The 20,301-nt window shown below is 43.2% G+C and overlaps 1 protein-coding gene across 1 annotated transcript in view; it reads left to right on the top strand.

Annotated features, from left to right (window-relative positions):
- Nucleotides 1-19,665, top strand: part of FSCN2 (fascin actin-bundling protein 2, retinal) — a 33,519-nt gene extending 13,854 nt beyond the window's left edge. Inside the window, exons 2-5 of the mRNA XM_060253156.1 lie at nt 11,806-11,962; nt 17,671-17,792; nt 18,357-18,524; nt 19,158-19,665. Coding sequence (XP_060109139.1) covers nt 11,806-11,962; nt 17,671-17,792; nt 18,357-18,524; nt 19,158-19,363 — 653 coding nt within the window. The 3' untranslated portion in view covers nt 19,364-19,665. The remainder of the gene's footprint in view (nt 1-11,805; nt 11,963-17,670; nt 17,793-18,356; nt 18,525-19,157) is intronic.
- Nucleotides 19,666-20,301: the final 636 nt, after the last annotated feature.

Here is a 20,301-nt window from a genome sequence, read left to right as displayed (position 1 = left end):
CTCAGATTCCCGGATGATCTGGCAATGCGCATGTCTGCTGGGTTTTTTTTTTTTTTTTAAAAGGTGAGGCAGTATCGCGCGTGAGCTGTCCAAACAAAAAGCTGATCTTGTGCCGCTGTTTTGAAAAAGGGCCAGACTTTATGTGCTGTCAAATTAACGCGGCACTGATCCGCAGCAAGTCGGAATGACCCCGGGTGACGCTCGATTGCCAGATGTGCATGTCTGAACGAACACATTTAATCCGTCAGCCAGACGGAGCTGTGTCGTCACTAATGGTACGTGTGACCGCGCCTTAGTTTTATCAGTTAAGCTGATTACATAATATGGTAACATTTGAATGATAACATTTGAATCTAACTGCCAAGGTTCCTCGTAAAATAAAGCTATCCTAGCTAGTTCCACTTGATTCGTAATGTTTGGCTTGATGATTAAAGCTGAAGGATGCTTTGGAAAGATGTGGCTTGTAACAGGAGAGGAGAGTAGCGTGAAGATATACAAGAGGACTTATGAAGTCAGAGATCACATGTGAGTCCTGGCAAGGCCTCTTTTTGTACAAAAAGCCCAGCAGGAACTCATTTGCATATTAGGCCACACCTAGGATAAATATAAGTATGATTTAGATAAGTAAGTATACTTTTTGTTATGTTTTATTTGTTTTGAAATTTTATATATGGTATGTAGTAAATGCTTTTTAATGTTTTTAAATGTTTTAGTGTTTTGGAATTGGGTGGAAAAGCAACACAAAAAAATTTAAATAAATAAGTGATTCCTGCCTGGGTTTGAATTCCTGCTCTGCTGTGGAAGCTTGCCAAGTGATCTTGGGCCAGTCACTCTGCCAGCATAATCCACCTCATGGGGTTGCTGTTGTGAAGGTAAAATAGAGGAGATTAAAAAGACAAAGCTGCTTTGAGTCCTAAATGAAGAGAAAAGCAGGGTATAAATATCTTTAAAAATTCATAGTTTGAGAGAGGCCAAGCTACACATTACATGGAGTTCTTTTTTAAAAAATGAAAATCAGTCACTGGAGGTACTAGTCAGGAGCAAAGGGTGAGTAGAAAAGTGGTGTTTAGGGTTTTTTGTCAACTGTTTCTCCTCTCAAAATCACTTTCCAAGTTGCTCACCTCTGCTCTCTGTAATCCCCTTTATACTCCCAAGCAGAGCACCTAGGATAGGGAGAAGGAGTCAGGAAGAGATCAAAAGGGATGAGTAGAGAAACCCAAGTGATTAGTCGAGAAACTCAAAATCATTTATCAATATAAAATCACCAGGAATAAGAAAAGGAGCCATTAAAAATAGGAGCAATCCAATATAATATTGGTCTTTAGCAGACAATATGTGGTTCAATAAGAACAATGACAGATTATTATAGACCAATTGTGACTCAATAATAGCTAAAATAAAAACTGTTTCAGCTTTGGGAAACCTTAAATTTATCTTTCCTTAAACATGTAAACACAATAAAAATTATGATTCTTCACCAAATTTTTTTTTCAATTTGGTAATTATCCAGCTGAAATTCAAATAAAGATATTAAAAGACTAGCAGCTATTATCCAACATTCATTTGGGATATAAAGAAACCTAGGATATGATGCAGCAACATATCTGACAAATAATATTAAATAGTGGCTTGGAGATACCCTATCTTACAAAGCTGCCAGAGTAAAATGGCTGAAAGATTGGCTATCAGATACTGCTGAAAATTCACCAACCTTTACAGAACAATTCTTTGTAAAGGTACCTCTGAAAATCTGGCCTTGGGTAAGGAAATAGGAAGAGCCACTATGTAGGTCTTCATTTTATAATTTTTTTTGGTTTAAACTACAAAAGAAAAAAGCAATGCAGAGAATACATAAAAAGGGGGAAGGGGCACTGACAGAATGGGGAAAACAGAAACAGAAAGCAGTACAAATATATCAGTTATAATTCTACCTCTCAATAAAATGTTCAAGTCATTCTACCTGCAATTATAAAAATCTTCCTATATTTTACCTTCCTTTCTCTCATTACCAAAATTTTTTTTTTAATAAACTAGTAGTAGGAATATGAATCTAAACAATTCTTCTTAAACACAAATAAGTATAGCAAGTTAAAAAAATTTTTTTTCAAAACTATCTCAACACCAATTTTGTCTAATCTAATTTAACCCTATTATAAGCACAAATTAAATTGTTGGTTTAACAAAATCCTTATTAAACCAAGCACATAAAAATCATATCTTTATCCTTAACAAATTACATCAGATACAACTTAATAGTTTGTCTATATCAGTCTAAACAGTTTCTCCAAAAGAGCATGTTAGAAACAAATCTACCAAGTTACCAAATCTAGAAAGTTACAGAACAGTTATGCTATCTGCCTTTTCAGCCGTTAATCCAGCTCTTACATCAGTGTGAACAATTTCACTAAATAAGCATACTGTAGATACATCTACTATATATAAAAAATATATGTTATCTGCACTCTTTAGCATAAATCCAAACTGACTATATATTTAATTACAATTTTACCACCTCTCTTATTTATTCAAAAACTCCCTTATTCTTTTAAAATCGGATATCTGTTCATTATTAATAGTTATATGTTTGTTTACCCACAAAACGCACCCCCCCCCCAAATTCAGGAGTCCTTCTTCCAAAGATTAAAAGCTTTTACGTTCCTCAAATTTCTGCATCCATATTACATCAGAGACAGCCCATTTAATCACAGTTTGCGTTTTAAAATTGTATACCACTTCTTAATCAGGGTTCCATATCCAACCATTCACAAAAATGAAAAAAAAATTCAAAATCCTTCTTCCGGAAAGCTTTCCACATCTTAATTTGTTGATCGGAGTGTACCTTTTCTCTTCTCAATGTGGCCTGCCCCTTCAACAGTGGGAGGAAGAATTCAACACCATTCTTCCTTCTCAGCATGACTTCACTAAATCTTAATTTCCGGTCTTGTTTTAATACTGCGACATAAGAGACCATTTTGATTTTCCTTTGTTTGTTTTGGAGCATATCACTTTTCCATTGCAATTCCACAGACATCAGCAGGCTCTCTTTAGCACTCAACTCCTGTAGATTTGCAATTTCGTTAGCTTTCAGCATAAAACAACTCATTTGGTCTTCAATAAGTTGCATAAATGAGGCAAGATCCTGTTTCAGAGAAATGATATTTAAAAAGATATCTTTTTTATAAGACATTTTGCAAGGCAGTGCCATTTTTCTTTGACAGCAAACTCAGTCTCAGTTCAAATTGTAAAATACGGTAGCTTTGAGCTCCTGCTAATCCACATTCCACGACAGCTTCAGCTGAGATTTCAAATGCCATTCTTTCAAATACAGTCAGGCAATAGAGACAGATCTCTCTAGAATATATCTCCTTTATGTTCAGATCATATTGCAACCTAATAATAATCGCTTTAGTATATGTCCAATTATAATCCGGGTCGATTTTAGTAGTTGTATTCAATCCGATTTAAATAGTTAAAGCTGCTCGTAACTATTCAAGGCCTCATTTCTCTTCTTTTGAGCTAGTCTCTCATTGTTACGTAAAGTGACCCATCAGGCATCGGAATTAGGAAAACACTTACTTGTCAAGTAGAATCATCACATTAGGAGCAGAAAGACGCTACATCAAAGGCTTACTGGAGAAAACGAAAGCAAGAAAGCAGTTGGGCATTCTTTTTCTGCTGGTGCGCCAGCTTTTCATGGCTGCGGAGCCTCAGGACATACAGTGAGCACAGGGGAAGCCGCCGCTGAACCCCTCTCTCCCTGTAAAAGTCCCATGCTGAAGAAAAAGCCTCTTCCGGGCTTTTCTATGAAGGCATCACTTCTGTGACATCCCTCCAACAGCCAGACTCAGAGGTGCCACAGGAGGATGATCTGCGGACCCCTCTGAAGCCAAGATGACGGAGCCCAGAAGTCAGGAAGAGCCACTATGTAATACTTAATGTATGGGATCAAGTAAAAAATAAATTGTCACCAAGATTCTCTCCCTTAGCAATGTTACTAGTGACATGATTGATGAAACGAGCCTGGAAATTCTCCCCTTGAGAAAGTGGGAGTTCTCAGGATTTAGTGATAATTGACAACTTGATAACTGACAACCAAGTAATCTAGCGATATTAAGGATTGTCTAGTTTTTCAATATTTGAGTATCTCCAAGTCAGAGGCTACCTATGTGAACTGATATAAAAACTGCTATTTTAAGACATATAAGTTTGAGGAACTCCTACTAGCAGTTGGTAAAAGTTTTATTTCTAGTACATATTCTAGTTTATTGAAAACTACCCTCAAATCTGACCAAGACTTCTGCATTAAGTGACCAAGCAAACAAACAAACAACCCTTAGGCAAAAACTTCAGTGTCTCAAAATGGAAATTTATCTTCACTCATGGTACTACCTTTACAGTTTTCCTTTACTTTAGAGAAAACCTGTTGAAAATTATATACAGGCGGCATTTAACTCCTTTATGGTTGGCAAAGATCTATAAGACTGGTTACCAGCATATATGTTAGTTCTGTAAAGAAGATAAGTCAGACCTCTTCCACATGTGATGGAGAACATGCATCTGTGCCTCCAGCTACTGGAAACAAGTGGCAAAAATTATATTAATCAGGTTGGAAAAACAAATCCTCTATAAACCAGAGGCACTGGTGCTGACTTACCTACCTGATATCCCTGGAGTTTAGCAAATGGTTGCCCTACGTATGATTAGTGCTTCCAGGCTGGTTTATGCCAGGCAATGGAAAAAAGAAAAAATCCCTAAGCTACAAGACTGCTTGTTGAAAATAAAGGAGATCTACACTTTAGTGAAATTAACTGCTTATCAGAAAAACAGAGACACACTCAAAGTAGACCTTCTATGGTCATGAGCAATAGAAAGAATGGAACTAGCAATTGTATAATTGGAAATAATATTAAAATTGTCAGTTGCTGGTGAAGAGTTTTTTATGTCCATGGAGGCAGGATGTAAGAGGGTACAGAGTGGCAATGTATCTTATGTAATTTCATACTTATGTATATATCTGTTTGGTTTTTTTAAAAAATAAAATTAATTCTTTTAAAAAAAAGAGAAGGAATCATTGGGAAAAAAGAAAGGGGTGAGCCAAGATCCAGCATCTGAGGCAAAATGTGAATAGGAACCAGGGGAAGAGATGTAATAGCAGCATGTAAGTTAAACAGACAATAAAGGCAGATCACAGGAACTTAAGAAGTAGAATATATATGAGAAAGTGGAAACTAGCCCAGGGCTGCAGACCCTCCAAAGCAGCAAAGGCTCTATTGGGGGTGGAATTTCATTTCCTGAGAATCATCACAATTTTCACTTAATTCCCTTTTCTGTGCTTTCAGCCCATGGGGTTGTGATGTGTCTACAAATGTGTGGCTGATGAAATGTCAGAAGCCAGAGGTGGGGGGTTTCAGTGCCTGCAGACCTCCTTGCCTCCACCCCAGGCACAGGAGAAACAGAATAGAGTGCAAAATAGTACAGCTTGCAGAACCAGTTATGCAGACTAAGAGGCGATATGCAAATTTGCTAAATGTCCATGATTCATACAAGCCATATAATTAATATAGTTCTTGGCATGATGGGCTGTATCCAGCAATCCATCCATAGAAGGCACTGACAGGTGCCAGTCTTCCCTGCTTCCTGCAGTTCCAGAAGTTGATTATAGGTATTGGGGACCTATGAAGAGTTATGGCCACACAGGCCAGTGGGTTATTCTACGCGGGTCCTGCAACTCCAGTAATTCACTTTCCCAGGGTAAGACAGTACTGCTAATGAGGAGGAGGGAGCAGATGCACAAGTGGATTGCTTGGCCCAACTCAGCCCCGTAGCCAGGATTTGGAAGGTCAGGAGGCCTTTGATTTTTTTTGGGGGGGGGGCACTCAAGGGCCCCAACCCATAGCCCCTCTCATGGCCACCCTGACCTACCATCACACTGGCTGGTGCCCCACACAGCCAGGATGAAACTTTGTTGGCCTTAAAGGAGCCACCGGACTCAAATTTTGTTCTCTTACTTCAGACCAACGCTGCTACCCACCCAAATCTGTTTCTGTTCCCAGAACACTCAAACTCCCTACTGCCCCCCACCCCCAATAACCAATTTTCAAAAACTTGAAATTGCTCTGGCAAGTATTTGGATGGGAGACTTCCTTGGAATAACAAAGTGGGGAGGGCGGTGTGTGTGTGTGTGTGTGAAAATTAAAGCAAACTCCAGGAAGGTCACCTGAAGCAATGGGAAGCAGAACTACTTTTAGTCCTCTTATTCAGTGGGTTTACTCCAAAGATATTGGGCTACCAACCTCCTGGTGGGGCCTGGAGATCACCCACAATTACAACTGTTCTCTGGACTACAGAGATAATTTCCCGTGTACAGAATGGCTTTTTGGGGGGGGGGGGGATGTGGACTTTACATGCCACTGAGCTCCCTGCCCTCCTCCAAAAATATCCAGGAATTTACCAGCCAGAGTTGTTAACTCTGTGACAGGGGTGGCCAACGGTAGCTCTCCAGATGTTTTTTTGCCTACAACTCCCATCAGCCCCAGCCATCAGCCATGCTGGCTGGGACTGATGGGAGTTGTAGGCAAAAAAATCTGGAGAGCTACTGCTGACTGGGGGTGATGGGAGTTGTAGGCAAAAAAACATCTGGAGAGCTACCGCTGGCCACCCCTGCTCTATGAATTAAAGCCCATATATCGCCGTTCTGCTACCTAAATCCAAGATAACTGTATTGAAACCATACTGCCAGCCTTCCCGCTTCCCCCCCCCCCCCCCACAAACACACATGCACACACACAAGTCCTGTTCACAAGTTACAGTGAACACACATACAGGGTGTCTTGTTATTTAAAAATACATTGAGTCATTCTCTTGGTAAGAACCAGTCTTGTGGAGCTGGAGCTAAATAAATGGCTTGCTAGAGAGACCGAGGAAGGAAGGGGTAGGGCTTAAAAGAGGAAATGCTCTTTCCCTGTGGGGGGGGGGGCGAGTTTTACCTTGTGAATTACAAAGAACATGAAGAGCTTCAGATATGCAGCAGAAGCGGAAAGTTTTGCAGTCAGATGGAACATTAATTTACCAGGATGCGTGTGCGCATGTGGCAGGAAAGCTTTTAGATGTCGAAATGCTGCTAAAATGCTCCCTGCCTCCTCGAGAGAGTTGCAGCCCGCTGACAACAGGCAACTGGCAGGGTCTGCTCCACGGGGTCCTAGTGCACCCAGACTCCTCGTCACCAGCCAAGCCAGGAGCACCAATAGCTATAGAGCAGTTGAATCCTGTGCTGGGTTAAAGGGCCCGCTGATCAGCCCGCAGCTCTTTTAACTGGAGGGGGAGGCTGGGGACTGCTTCTGCCTCCTGCCCTACGCTCCAGGATGCAGCAGAGCCCTGGGCGGGGGTGGGGGGTGGGGTGTGCTGTTTGGGGGGGCCCAAGTCCACAGGCCCCCTTGTAGCTACGGGCCTGGCCCAACTCAACATTTTAGTTTCTCCTATGGCTAGCTAGTCTAGGAACTCTACTGGAAGAACCTTTGTGCACACTAGAACTGTCAAATAGCATCCAACAAACACATTACAATTTAAATGTAGTGCTTCCTCCAAAAAAAATGAAGGTAGCATGTGTTACTCTCCTCCTCCGCTAAGGAAGTTTGACTGGACCAGAGTCAGATCTGAGTGCAGATCTGAACTCCCAGTCTCAAATGTACTTATTTACATCATTTATAGCTTGCCCTTCTCCCCAAAGGAATTCTCTCCTGCATTTTATCTTCACCTATAAGGTAGATTAGGCTGAACGTGTGGGACTGGCCCAAGGTCACCTAGAAAGTTTCCATGACAGAGCAGAGACTACAGTGTGGGTCCCCCAGATGGTTGTAGGGTCGCCAGTTTCCAGTTGGGGTAGAGGATCCCCTGGTTTGGAGGCCCTCCCCTACTTCAGGGTTATCAGAAAGTGGGGGAGGAAATGTTCACAGAGCACTCGATTATACCCTATGGAGACTAGTTCCCATAGAGTATAATGGATAATTGATCCATGGATATCTGTGGCTCAGGGAGAGGGGTGTTGTTTTTTGAGGTAGATGCACCAAATTTTCAGCATAGCATCTGGTGCCTCTCTTCAAACACTTCCGCAATTCAGCAGTTTCTCTCTCCATTCTGTCCTTGAAATTGCTGAATTACAAATTATTATGAAACTTAGAACAAATACCTCCCCAGGACTGAACAGGGATATTGGTGTTTTATCTCATTACATATGTTAAATGCACTCCCACTGTATAGCTATATAGCCACAGTATTCCAATGTATTTCTCTTCTAGAATAGTGTATCAGAATAATGTTTTTTTGTATTGACATACTCAAATAAGGGATATTGGCTGTTTATCTCATTACATATACTAACCCATCTTCCACTATATTTTAATGTATTTTTTTCTAATGGCAAACTAGAATTATGTTTATATGTGTTATGTGTTTAAATTAAACCTCTGAGAAACTAATGCCCTCATTTTAAACCCAAAGCTAACATTACAACAGATTCTTATTTATGGCCCTTCACACCTAATGACATAGGCATCAATCTGCTATTCTGACATATTGCCCCAAGTTGAAGCAGCCCAGTTAACATAAACTAACAATCACCAGACCTCAAATCGTGATTTGTTTAATCTGCTAATAAATATCTCCACGATTTTGCATACTAATTCACTGCCCATTTTCTCTATACTTAGGACTGTTTGCCATTCCATCCTATTGTCTGATGAAGTGTGCTTCTAGCATACGAAAGCTGAATAAAACTTTGTTGGTCTTAAAGCTGCAATTTGACTCCTACTTTGTTCTGGCGGTTGATTGACACCAACCAATATCCCACCCCAGCTCTTTCTCCATACTGCATTGATTTCCCCTTTCTGTTTTGCCCAGCAAGCCATAAGTCTTGTTACCCAAGCTTTGGGCATGTTGTCTCAAAAGACTGGTTTCTTCCTAAAATAGCCGCTGCCTTCTGTTTGCTATCTTATGTACTAGATCAGTTTCCATCTCCTATGCGGTTCTATTATAAGGATTACAATTTACAGGAAAGGGATGAGAGAGATTTAAAATGCATATGAGTATGCCAACGCAGAAGAAACAGGTTTGGAATTATGAAGTGACATGTTCAGTATGTTGTGTCTTCAGTTGTTTGTGTGCTCCATTAGAAACAGAGAAACTGTTCAGTTGTTTGTGTGCTCCATTAGAACCAGAGAAACTGTTCAGGCAGGTCTGAACCACAGGACCTGACCCACTTGAGAGTTCTGTGCTTGGGAGCTGAGGACTGATTTAATACCAAGCAAGCAAGTAGATTTGACACACATATCACTGTACATGACCAGCATTTTTGTCCAAAAAGGTTGTCTCATCGTACTAATTCCACACCAGGAATTTCTAACTCAGGTGGGAGTTGGGCTGGTTGCTAAAATGACACAGGTAGAGGCAGTGAGCTTGATTGAAATGAGATGCCAGGTTTATGCGACGCTGCACAGGTGTGTTCCTTTTATCTGCCTGGATTCATGTTTCAATTGTGCTTCAAACTTCATAGAAGGAGATGGGCACCCCTGGTAGTCTGGCAGCAATTTCAGATGGGTCACCATATTTTGGCAAAATTAAGCAGGGAGTCCAGTAGCACGTTAAAGACTAACTACATGCATTCAAACAGGTCAGAACAGGATTCACCAGGTGGCAGAATAATCAACGTGTGTGCACGCTTGAGAGAGAGAGAGAAATCAACCATAATTCATGCTCACCAACCTACTTTTTGGGAGCCCAGCTGCCCAGCAGCAGGATCCATCATCAGGTCCAAGAAGGGAACTAGGCATATCCTGCATGTCACACACCTGGAACTGAGATCAAAGTCCAAAGAAACAGGGCATGAATGAAGTAAGGAAGAGCTGAGGAAGGCAAGGTCAAGCAAAGAAGAGAAGAGCAGCATATACTTCGCTCTTGGCTTTGGATGGCTGGGCTGCCAATAGGGCTGGGGAAACCGACCTGACCTAGAAGCAAGTAGAGTCTAAACCAAGAGGTAATCCTGCAACACAGCAGAGGATGGAGCAGTGGGTTCACGTCTTTCTAAATCTTTTAGGATGACCAGTGATTTTGATCATAGCCAGTTTTATTTTATTTGATTGATTCATACGTGACCTCACAAGTGTGGAGCTGCATTCTTGCGGCTTCCTGCCAGTTCTCACACAATTCTGGTAACATTTGATACAGGAACCATATGTCAGTACCAATTCTGAGGTTCCTTCTCAACTGAATATTGCCTGATTGATGAGTGCAACATATGTGAGAGACAAAACCACACTGATGAGTGACAAGGCAGTTGTTTGTATGTTTGGACTAGGCAGCTAAGACCAGTATTCTTCCTTTTACAGCTGGATTAATTTAACCATGTTTGGGCAGCCATGGAAGACCACTTTCCCACAGAGGTTTCGCTACTATGTGCTAGGCTTTTAAGCAGCTATCATATGGCTCCTGGTCATCTAAACACAACATTTACAAGGGAGCTTCCCATGATACATTTTGCATTCAAGAACAGATCATGCCCTAATACAAAAGCCAAGCATGTCCTATATAATAGCTCTTTAAAGACTTAAAATGCATGCAAGCAGTAACCCAGGAAATGATCAAGGTTCATATTGTAGAAGGGGAAGTGACACATTATGGACATAAATATGTTACAAGGGAGAAATGGCAAATGGTGTGGCCTTGGCAACATATAATGAGTTATCCGATTCCTAATAAAAAATATAGTGAGGGAAGTATTTCTCCACACAGGACATTATGGAGCCAGAGATTCTAATCTATAGAACAGGTATGTGCTTGTGAAATAAGATGCATTTCCTCCTAATCATGTCTTCTTCCCTGGAAAGATCAGGACAGCTTGAGGTATCTGGAAGGAGTTTCAGTGTTCATCTGAGAGGCACAGCAAGAATCTTTAGCAGCTATTAGAATCAGTTGCAAGCAAATACAACAGATCAGCAGCACTACAGGATGTAGGAAGAGGAATGAACAGGCCATGCGTGCATCAGAGATTGGCATTGTCAGTCATTTGCTGAGGCACATGCTCCAATAAGGGCCCATTGCTAAGTGCCAGCCATGGCTCTCCTCCTGTTCCTTCTCCTTGCGGTTGATGCCACCTCCATCAGAGCAGTGGTGGTAACAGGGCCCACATGGAGAAGGAGTGAGCAATGGCAGCAATGGAAGGGGTCCTTTGAGGGTATTTTGCTTGAGGGACTTTGAAACCTGGACTCAGCACAGTTACTATGGGAGATCTTCTTAAATGAGGATTAAATCAAGGAGTGGTACTTGAAAAGGATGTTTCCATTGCCCATTTTATAGTCTTTCATGAAACAATCACTTGAATCCATGGGTAATTTATACAGCTGGAAGAGGTTTCCATCCTTGGAGTACAATTTCCTTGCCTTTCCTCTCCTGCTCTCCTGCTCCTCCTCCCATTCCCAGAGCCCAGTTAGGATGGAGGGAATGCATTTCAAGGTGGCTGGGGCTGAAGCCAGTATCCTGCTACAGTCCCAGATGTCCCTCAAACAGCTGCTTTTGGAAGGCAGGGACAGCTTGAGGTGAAAGTCAGAGATCCTAGGTGTGTGTGTTTGAGGGGGGAGAGTGCAAAAATCATGCACATGCCCTCCATCCATGGAAATCCTCCAGTGGATCCAAGCCAATTGCTTCTGACATGAGGTTTTGTGACAATGAATGTGTTGTAAAGATGTACCTGTTGTCAGCCTAGTGCAGTGAAGTCCAGATATAGTACGTCTCAGGTGAGATTGTCCTCTCTTCTAGGTGTCAATGTCTCAGCCAATCAGGATGAAGAAACACACCACGAGACCTTCCAGATGCAGATTGACAAAGAAACCAAGAAGTGCATCTTCCATTCCCACACAGGCAACTATTGGACCCTGGTGTCACATGGTGGGATTCAAGCCATGGCCACGGAAGTGTGAGTTGGTCTCCATGCTAGTTTCCCTTACAGGGCCTTAGACTACATTCAGGTTCTTAACTACAGTTTTCACTAAAAATTATGGTGGAAGGTGAGCCTGAGAATAGAGAAAATAGCCACAAGCACAGGGCATCATGACAGGTTGCGTTCAAGGGGCGGGAGGGTACATGGGAATTTTCAGATCAATATCAATACAAGAATCAACAATCTCACTATAAACACTCTCTGAACACGATAACCAGAACAGAGGCATGCTTGGCGCAATAACTACTTCTGGTATTGATTGTTTTTGGAAGGGCAGCACAGTTGCGTTTCTACCATGTCCCTACTGTGACTTGTGAATTTCAGTTGAAAGTGTGCTGGATACAAGGGAGGGATTTCTTCCCCATCTCTACTGCAGCTGTTGTCCCAGTTAGGGGTTGTCTGCTGTGCTGTAGCAACCACTATATGACTACAGTGATTTTGCCTAGGTTCTTTCCCTATGGTTCACCCCCATATAAGAGTTTTGAGCAAAATCCACAAATTCTGAGACTCTGCTCAGTGGATAATCGGGCAAAAGTCTTTGAACACATTTAAACTTGGTGAAGTCATAGGGTGTCTGCATAAATGGGGACGGTTGAGGGATGGTCGGCATGAACCATTGAAGCTGCACGTGTATAAGGCAAAGTCTGTCTAACTTCCCATTCCCAGAGCACAGTTAGGATGGAGGGAATGCATTTCAAGGTGGCTGGGGCTGAAGCCAGTATCCTGTGCCAAGAAACCCAATTCTGTGTTCCCAGTAAATGGTACAAATATGCACAGCTTGTTCTCATTGCAGTATCTGTCAGGATACAACATTTACAATAATGGCTGTAAATGCTAAGTGCAGAATAATGACATGGCTGTAAGGGGTAGGTGAAGAGGAGAGATATAGGATAACAAAACAGAAGGAGAGGAGTTGGTTCAGCTTCATTAAAGAAGGCTGCCAAACAAACCTGTGGTGGCTCAATCTGTTCAGCTTTGGTTTCATCCAGCAAAGTAGACAGTTTATATCTTCTGCTTTAGGTTAGCTAGCATACCTGGAAGTTTGGTGGCTGCTTCTGCAATACAGTTAAGCAAGATCTTGCTCCTAGTGACAGTACCCTCACGGCAAACAGCAGTGAGCCAGCATAGTGCAGTGGTTAAAAGTGTCCAAGCAGGAGCTGGGAAGCCCAGGTTCAACCCCCCACTCTGCCATGGAAGCTTGCTGGGTGACACAGGGCCAGTCACACAGGCTCAGCCTAGCCTACCTCACAGGGTTGTTGGGAAGATAAAATGGAGGAGAGGAGAACGATGTAAACTGCTTTGGGTCCACACTGGAGAGAAAGGCGGGATAGAAATAAAGCAGAAAAATAAACTATTTGCACAACAAAAGCCCTAGCAGGCAGTTCAAGGAGCAATCCAAAAATGGTCTACTCAGAGGAAAGTCCCATTTTATTCTATGGGGTTTTTTTCAGAGAAATTGCTTTTAGGAGGGCAACCTCCCTCGACAATGCTGTTAAGCTTGGATGGCTTTGCAATTCTCATCTGGTCACTAGTCCTGGCTTTCAGCCCTCTGACTGCCTGTTTTGAAAGACACAATCCCAGCATCACTTCTCCTCATTTCCGGTCCATAGAGATGCATGCATCCCAGCATGGCCACAGAAGCCAGTTCATGCGCTGTCTAAATAACTGGGATGCTAAGTTTTAAATTGGTCCCTCTCTAGTTGTCCCTTTAATATTAGTTTGATCTGCAGCAAACACTATAGAGGATGTTATTTATCTCCATGCCATGAAAAGCTTCAGCACATTAAGCCACCATTAAAGGGACAGGCCTTTCTCCCCCCCCCAGACAGTTGGCAACCATACTGAGTGAGTAGCACCCTCAAAAACATCCCCACCATAATCAGAATGGAGACAAACAACCTTTTAGTCACTTACCTGCAAGAGATGTTCCATAAGATGTTCTTTAGTAGCAGGAAGGTTCATAGAAGTGCCTTCTGGGGCACTGAATTGGATGTCCCCCATGTGACTCAATGACATTATCAGTATTTGGGGGGGGGGGCAGAAGTTAGCCTTGCCTAGGGTGCCAGACAGTCTAGGGCTGCCCCTGTTTCCAGTTTCATGCCCTGCCCACCCCCCCAGCCACCAGCAGAGATGGGGGATAAGTTTCCAGCTCCAGGTTGGGAAACTCCTGGAGATTTGAGGGTGGAGCCTGAGGAGAACAGGGAGCTCAGTGGGGTACAATGCATTAGGGTCCACCCTCCAAAGTATCCATTTTCTCTGTAATCTCTGCTATCTGAGCTGTACTTCTGGGGGATTCTCAGCTCCCACCTGGAGGCTGGCAACCTTACCACAAAGCTGGAGCCACAGTGGAAAAAGCCCAGGCTCTGGACAATGCCAGACAGGCCACCTTAAGTGGTGGGATAGCCAACAGATGACTTCCTGATTACCATAGCTGGTGCACAGGGCCATATGGAAGGAGATGGTCTTTCACATCCTGTGATGTTACCACTTGGTAATGAGTTATCTGCAAAGCCCCAGGCACAGTTGCCTTCCTTAGACCAGCGCTTTCAAGGTTTCTTCTGTCAATAGCATTCTTTCCATTCTGACATTGGCTGAAGAATTGTGTGTTGCAGATGATTCTGGGATGCAGTCTATGGTGCACTCTTGGTCATGCAGAGGGGCAACCCAGCCTGTTGGATCTAGCTGATACCCTACACATGCAACAGGGGAAAATAGGGCCCTGTTTTGGGCAGGGCCAATTAGGTGGTTGCAGGGGACAGAGGTACAACATTCTAGGGTTCCAGGTCATACTGGTGCACCAGGCAGGCCACCACTAAGGGATAGTGACAAGCATATTGTGGGCATTCTAATCAAACCCTTTGTACCCCAGGATTCTCTGGTGTACAGCTTGGAAGCTGTATTGGATTTAGAGCATGTCACCATACCACTCTACTGAGCATTCAGCAGCTAGGATTTCTAACAAAGGTTGGATTTTTCTCACGCAGAAGGCCCTCTTGTGTGAAATGTCTGTGATGAGCTCTGGACCCAGAGAAATGCTGGCACAAAGAACTCCTTGTACATGTGTCATTTTACCAGATACTGTGGGGTTTGCTCCAAATCATATTGTAATCAAAAGTCCAAGATGTGCAAATGTACAGATGTACAAATGCAGATCATTAATGATCTGGAGTTGGGAGTAAGCAGTGAAATGGCCAAGTTTGCAGATGACACTAAATTGTTCAGGGTGGTGAGAACCAGAGAGGATTGTGAGGCACTCCAAAGGGGTCTGTTGAGGCTGGGTGAGTGGGCGTCAACGTGGCAGATGAGGTTCAATGTGGCCAAGTGCAAAGTAATGCACATTGGGGCCAAGAATCCCAGCTACAAATACAAGTTGATGGAGTGTGAACTGGCAGAGACTAACCAAGAGAGAGATCTTGGGATCGTGGTAAATAACTCACTGAAAATGTCAAGACAGTGTGCAATTGCAATAAAAAAGGCCAATGCCATGCTGGGAATTATTCGGAAGGGAATTGAAAACAAATCAGCCAGTATCATAATGCCCCTGTATAAATCGATGGTGCGGTCTCATTTGGAATACTGTGTACAATTCTGGTCACCGCACCTCAAAAAGGATTTTATAGCATTGGAAAAAGTGCAGAAAAGGGCAACTAGAATGATTAAAGGTTTGGAACACTTTCCCTATGAAGAAAGGTTAAAATGCTTGGGGCTCTTTAGCTTGGAGAAATGTCGACTGCGGGGTGGCATGATAGCAGTTTACAAGATTATGCATGGGATGGAGAAAGTAGAGAAAGAAGTCCTTTTCTCCCTTTCTCACAATACAAGAACTCGTGGGCATTCAATGAAATTGCTGAGCAGTCAGGTTAAAACGGATAAAAGGAAGTACTTCTTCACCCAAAGGGTGATTAACATGTGGAATTCACTGCCACAGGAGGTGGTGGCAGCTACAAGCATAGCCAGCTTTAAGAGGGGATTGGATAAAAATATGGAGCAGAGGTCCATCAGTGGCTATTAGCCACAGTGTGTGTGTGTGTGTATGTATATGTGTGAGTGTATATATTTATGTATGCATATATATACACACACACATATATTGGCCACTGTGATACAGACTGTTGGACTGGATGGGCCATTGGCCTGATCCAACATGGCTTCTCTTTTGTTAAATGTGAAAGAAATCAGTGCCCTAGCAATATATTTTTGTGAATAAGAAGCGATTGCAGTTTCTCAAGCATCCAGACTCCCTTTATACACTCTTCCAACCACATGGCACTTAGCATTCTCACTGCAGATTCCATGAGAAAGACATATCCCCACTGCCTAACATTAACTAGGCCATTTAGATATTCTCTCATGGGAATGCAGTTGTGGGGGGAAGGAAGGGGCACTTCAGTTTAATTCAGATAAGTTTTTAAAATTGATTTTGTTATGAGAAGGAAGTTTCAAAGCACTTAAGGACACCCTAATCCAGAAAAATGTGAACAAAAAGCTGGCAGTTAAAGCTGGACAAATACAGATTAGTACAGAGGAACATGGATTTATTTCAGAGGGAGCAATTAGTACATTAAGCCTTGGGAGGAGTGGGGGTGGAGAAAAAAAAATAGCGCCCAGTTTTTCCTCATTTGTTGCAAGACACCTTGCTACGATATGCCTCTATGAATGAGCATGTGCCCCTGAGCATACAGAGCTTGCCTTTGACTTTCCAACACACAACATTATTAAGCACGCTGCCCATGGCAGGGACTATGCCAAGCTCCTGTAGTGCATCAGCACCCTCCTTGTCATGCCACCCCAAGCAGTTGCTTGCTCAGCTCGTCTGGAGAAGCTGCATTCTCTTTTCTTCCTCATCATTAACTAAAAAAAATAAACTCTTCTGAGATTCACCATTTGTTAAGACATTCAGGATTTCACATTTCCCCTTCTCTATTTATGGACCTCACAATTACCTTATCTCACTGGATGGAACGTTATTATGACCACTAATGAGATTGTGGGTTTGATATTTGTGAAATGAAAAATGATTCTGTCATATAATGCTCCACTGGACAGATATAACCCCTCTTGTGTGGAATGGAACATCAGTCTATTGCCACTGTAGAATCTAGAGCCTGAGTACCCGGTACTTAAAACCCAACAGATTATGCTACAATTGAGTCGTTAAGCATCTATAGATCTAATAATGACATATACCTCCCCGCCCCAATTTGCGGATACCTAAATTTGCAGATCAGGGCCACACCAACACTAAACAGATTTTCATGCAAACTTGGGGGACTCCCTAGGGTTGCAAATAAATCTGAAATCAAAAGTAAAATATATAGGGGGTGGGTTTAAATCCTTCCCCCTGTACAATTTCATTGTATCCACATTGCTAGAGAAGGGAATAGGGGAGAAAGCGAGAGGGAGAGCTAACATAGAAGGGGTGAGGGGAGAAGGAGGGTGAGGGATGTAAAGACAGAAAGAGAGAGGGGCCGGAGAAGGAACGAAGCAAAGGTTGGGGAAGGCCCCCCCCCCATTTCTTGCAGCTCTCCACTTGGGTCTTTCTTAATAGGTAGCTTTTTGTGCTGTTTCAAGTCAATCTACAATGTAGCCTTAGACCCCACCAACACATTAGTAGCTGTGGGCCTGAGTGAACATCTCTTCTTTGCTGATATTTCTCTCTGATCAGTGCTGCCTTGGTCCCCCAGATCAGCAAACACCATGTTTGATATTGAGTGGCGTGGTCGGCGTGTAGCCCTCAAAGCTGGCAATGGAAAATATATCTGCACCAAGAGAAATGGACAACTAGCTGCTGTCACTGACACAGTAGGTGAGTTTTTCTACTGGATACTGGGATGAGCCTTTCTGCTGCTTTAATTCCAGAGCCTGGTAGACTGAAGAATGTGGCCTGCAGATCATGAAAATACATGGAACTGTAGCGGGATGCTAATCCTATTTTGTTACCATTGCTTTCTTATTCAAAATGGTGGCTGCAAAAATTAGAGAAGCTGCAGCTGTTTGCTGGACAATCAGGAGAAAAACCTAAACAGTTCTATGTTTTGTAACACTGGGGAAACTGTGGGGACATAACCTAGCAAATTAGTCCTAAAGGTTGGAGTATCAAAAGTAAGAAGCTAAGTGGAAGAAAGGCTGTGTGTGGCTGCGATAGAACAATCATGAGAGAGCATGTTAGGAAATAGGGGCAGACAACATGGAGAATGAGGAGGAAGTCACTGCTCTGCTATTTGTTATAGTGGGAGATGTCCAGGTCCCACCTGAGGGTTAGCAACCCTGGTACATGGACATGTACATTTTGGATTCCTGACTCCTCTACATAGTCCTAGCAGTTACATTAGCCTCAGCAGTTGTCTGACTCACAGTTGTCTGACCGCAGGGGAGGATGAGGAATTTGTTCTCAAGCTGATCAACCGTCCCATCCTGGTTCTTCATGGGGATCATGGCTTTGTGTGCTACCATCGCAATTCCAACATGCTGGATGCCAACCGCTCCACCTACGATGTCTTCCAGATCATCTTCAATGATGGTGCCTACCAGATCAAAGGTAATTAGCTGGCTGAGAACAGAGAAATTGGGGGAGGAGGAGGGTTTGCTCTAATGTTCTTAATTCAATGAAGTCAATTTGGACTACATGCTGGAAGGATGCTATACCTTTCACATTTCAGCCGTGAACACAGTTACATGGCCTTGCCAAACTCCCTTGAGCCCAGATGCACTAGAAGTCAACCTACCTGGCAGAAAATTAACTGGGATGACAGATGGTAAAGAGATAAGCCTGGGGGTTGGGTTTTCAGCTCCTGGTTGATCTTAAAGTCAGACCCCACTCACTACTTTATAGCCGACTGAGGCATGCTTAGATTGGAATAAGTAGATCCGCTGCCTCAGCATCTAGTTGAAATCTCAGCTTTGCTTGCTCTGAGACCTAATCACACATGCAAAGTGCCACATACCAGGTCCATATGGCAAGCGTTATTTGTGTGAAACCTCTCACCGTATCAACATTAATAGAATATTTCTCAAGTTTTTATCATGTGCTCTACAGCAACTGAAAGTCAGTTAAAAATGCTGCCTGTAGGATCAGCAAAACTACCAAAGGAAGGGGAGGCAGGAAAAGGGAAGTTGATGTTATTATAATTCCTGGGCAGCCTGGTGATGCTGGTCTCTTTGATGCTTCTAGGCTTAGGTGGCAAGTTTTGGTATGTGTCCAGCAATGGCACTGTGTGCAGCGATGGCGAAAGGTCTGAAGATTTCTTCTTTGAGTTCCGTGAGAGCAGCCGTGTGGCCATTAAAGGGAAGAACGGCAAATACCTTCGAGGTGACCAAGCCGGAACCCTGCGTGCTGATGCAGAGACCTTGCATCGCGCTACACTTTGGGAGTACTGAGCCCCCGTGTCACCTGCCATGTAGCACTTTAGATGCTCTAGGGCCCACCATGGCCAAGCCAGGTCAGCGTGGACACAGAGATGGAGGTATCAGAGGCAGCGTAGCGCTCCCACCTGGACTCCAGTGGCAATATAATACTCCATGGAAAAGGACTTTGCTGGGATGGGCACAGGGCAAACAACCTCTCGCCTATTTCCTATTGTCTTATCTGTCTAGCTTTAGAAGCAGCAACCTAGTCGGACTCCCAGGAGGAAACACTGCGGTGTATCAGTCAGGATGACAGTGAAAAAGGTCCCATTCGAAAGACAACACAGTAATCTCTATAACCTGGTTCTCTTTCCTTCTCCCTCATGAAATAGCGGGTGTTTCCAATCCTCTGGCTCCCCACTTCTCCCATGAGACCGCCAAAGCTCTAGATCATGTACTGTGATGCATGCATCATCTGTTTCACACCTCAGACAGAAAAGACTCAGAGCTCAGTGGAGACTGATTCAAGCATGGCAATGCAGCTTACCCATTGCAAGTGCTGTGGCTTGGCCTCTAGGACTCCCAGCTTGGCTAAAGGCTCAAAAAGACCAGAATTATGCAGCCCAGCTTCCACTGCAATCCAGTTGAAGAAATGAAAGTTGAATGTGCATGTGTGTCTGGTCCCTTATATCTACTCTGCCAGTATTGCACATCCTAGACGTATTTCCCATGTGTTCCCCAAAAGTTGTACTTTCAATGCTCCCCCCCGCCCCCCCCCCTAAAAAAAAATCTGTTGCAGAAATTCTGGCCTTTTTTTGTTTTGGTGCAGCTGTGCTGCTCCTTCTCCTACCCCTGGGTCTGCTGGAGAATGAAGGCCACATGTAGAGGCAGAAGCCAGATGTCATTTAGAAGCCATTGCAGACAGGAAAGACTTGGCAGGAAGAGAAATATCCTCCCCCAGGGTGGTCATT

Source organism: Heteronotia binoei, chromosome 13 (assembly GCF_032191835.1).
Source record: "Heteronotia binoei isolate CCM8104 ecotype False Entrance Well chromosome 13, APGP_CSIRO_Hbin_v1, whole genome shotgun sequence".
In the NCBI taxonomy this organism is placed as follows: Eukaryota; Metazoa; Chordata; class Lepidosauria; order Squamata; family Gekkonidae; genus Heteronotia; species Heteronotia binoei.
Note: the sequence above shows the minus strand (reverse complement) of the source record. Positions and strands in the feature narration are given on the sequence as shown.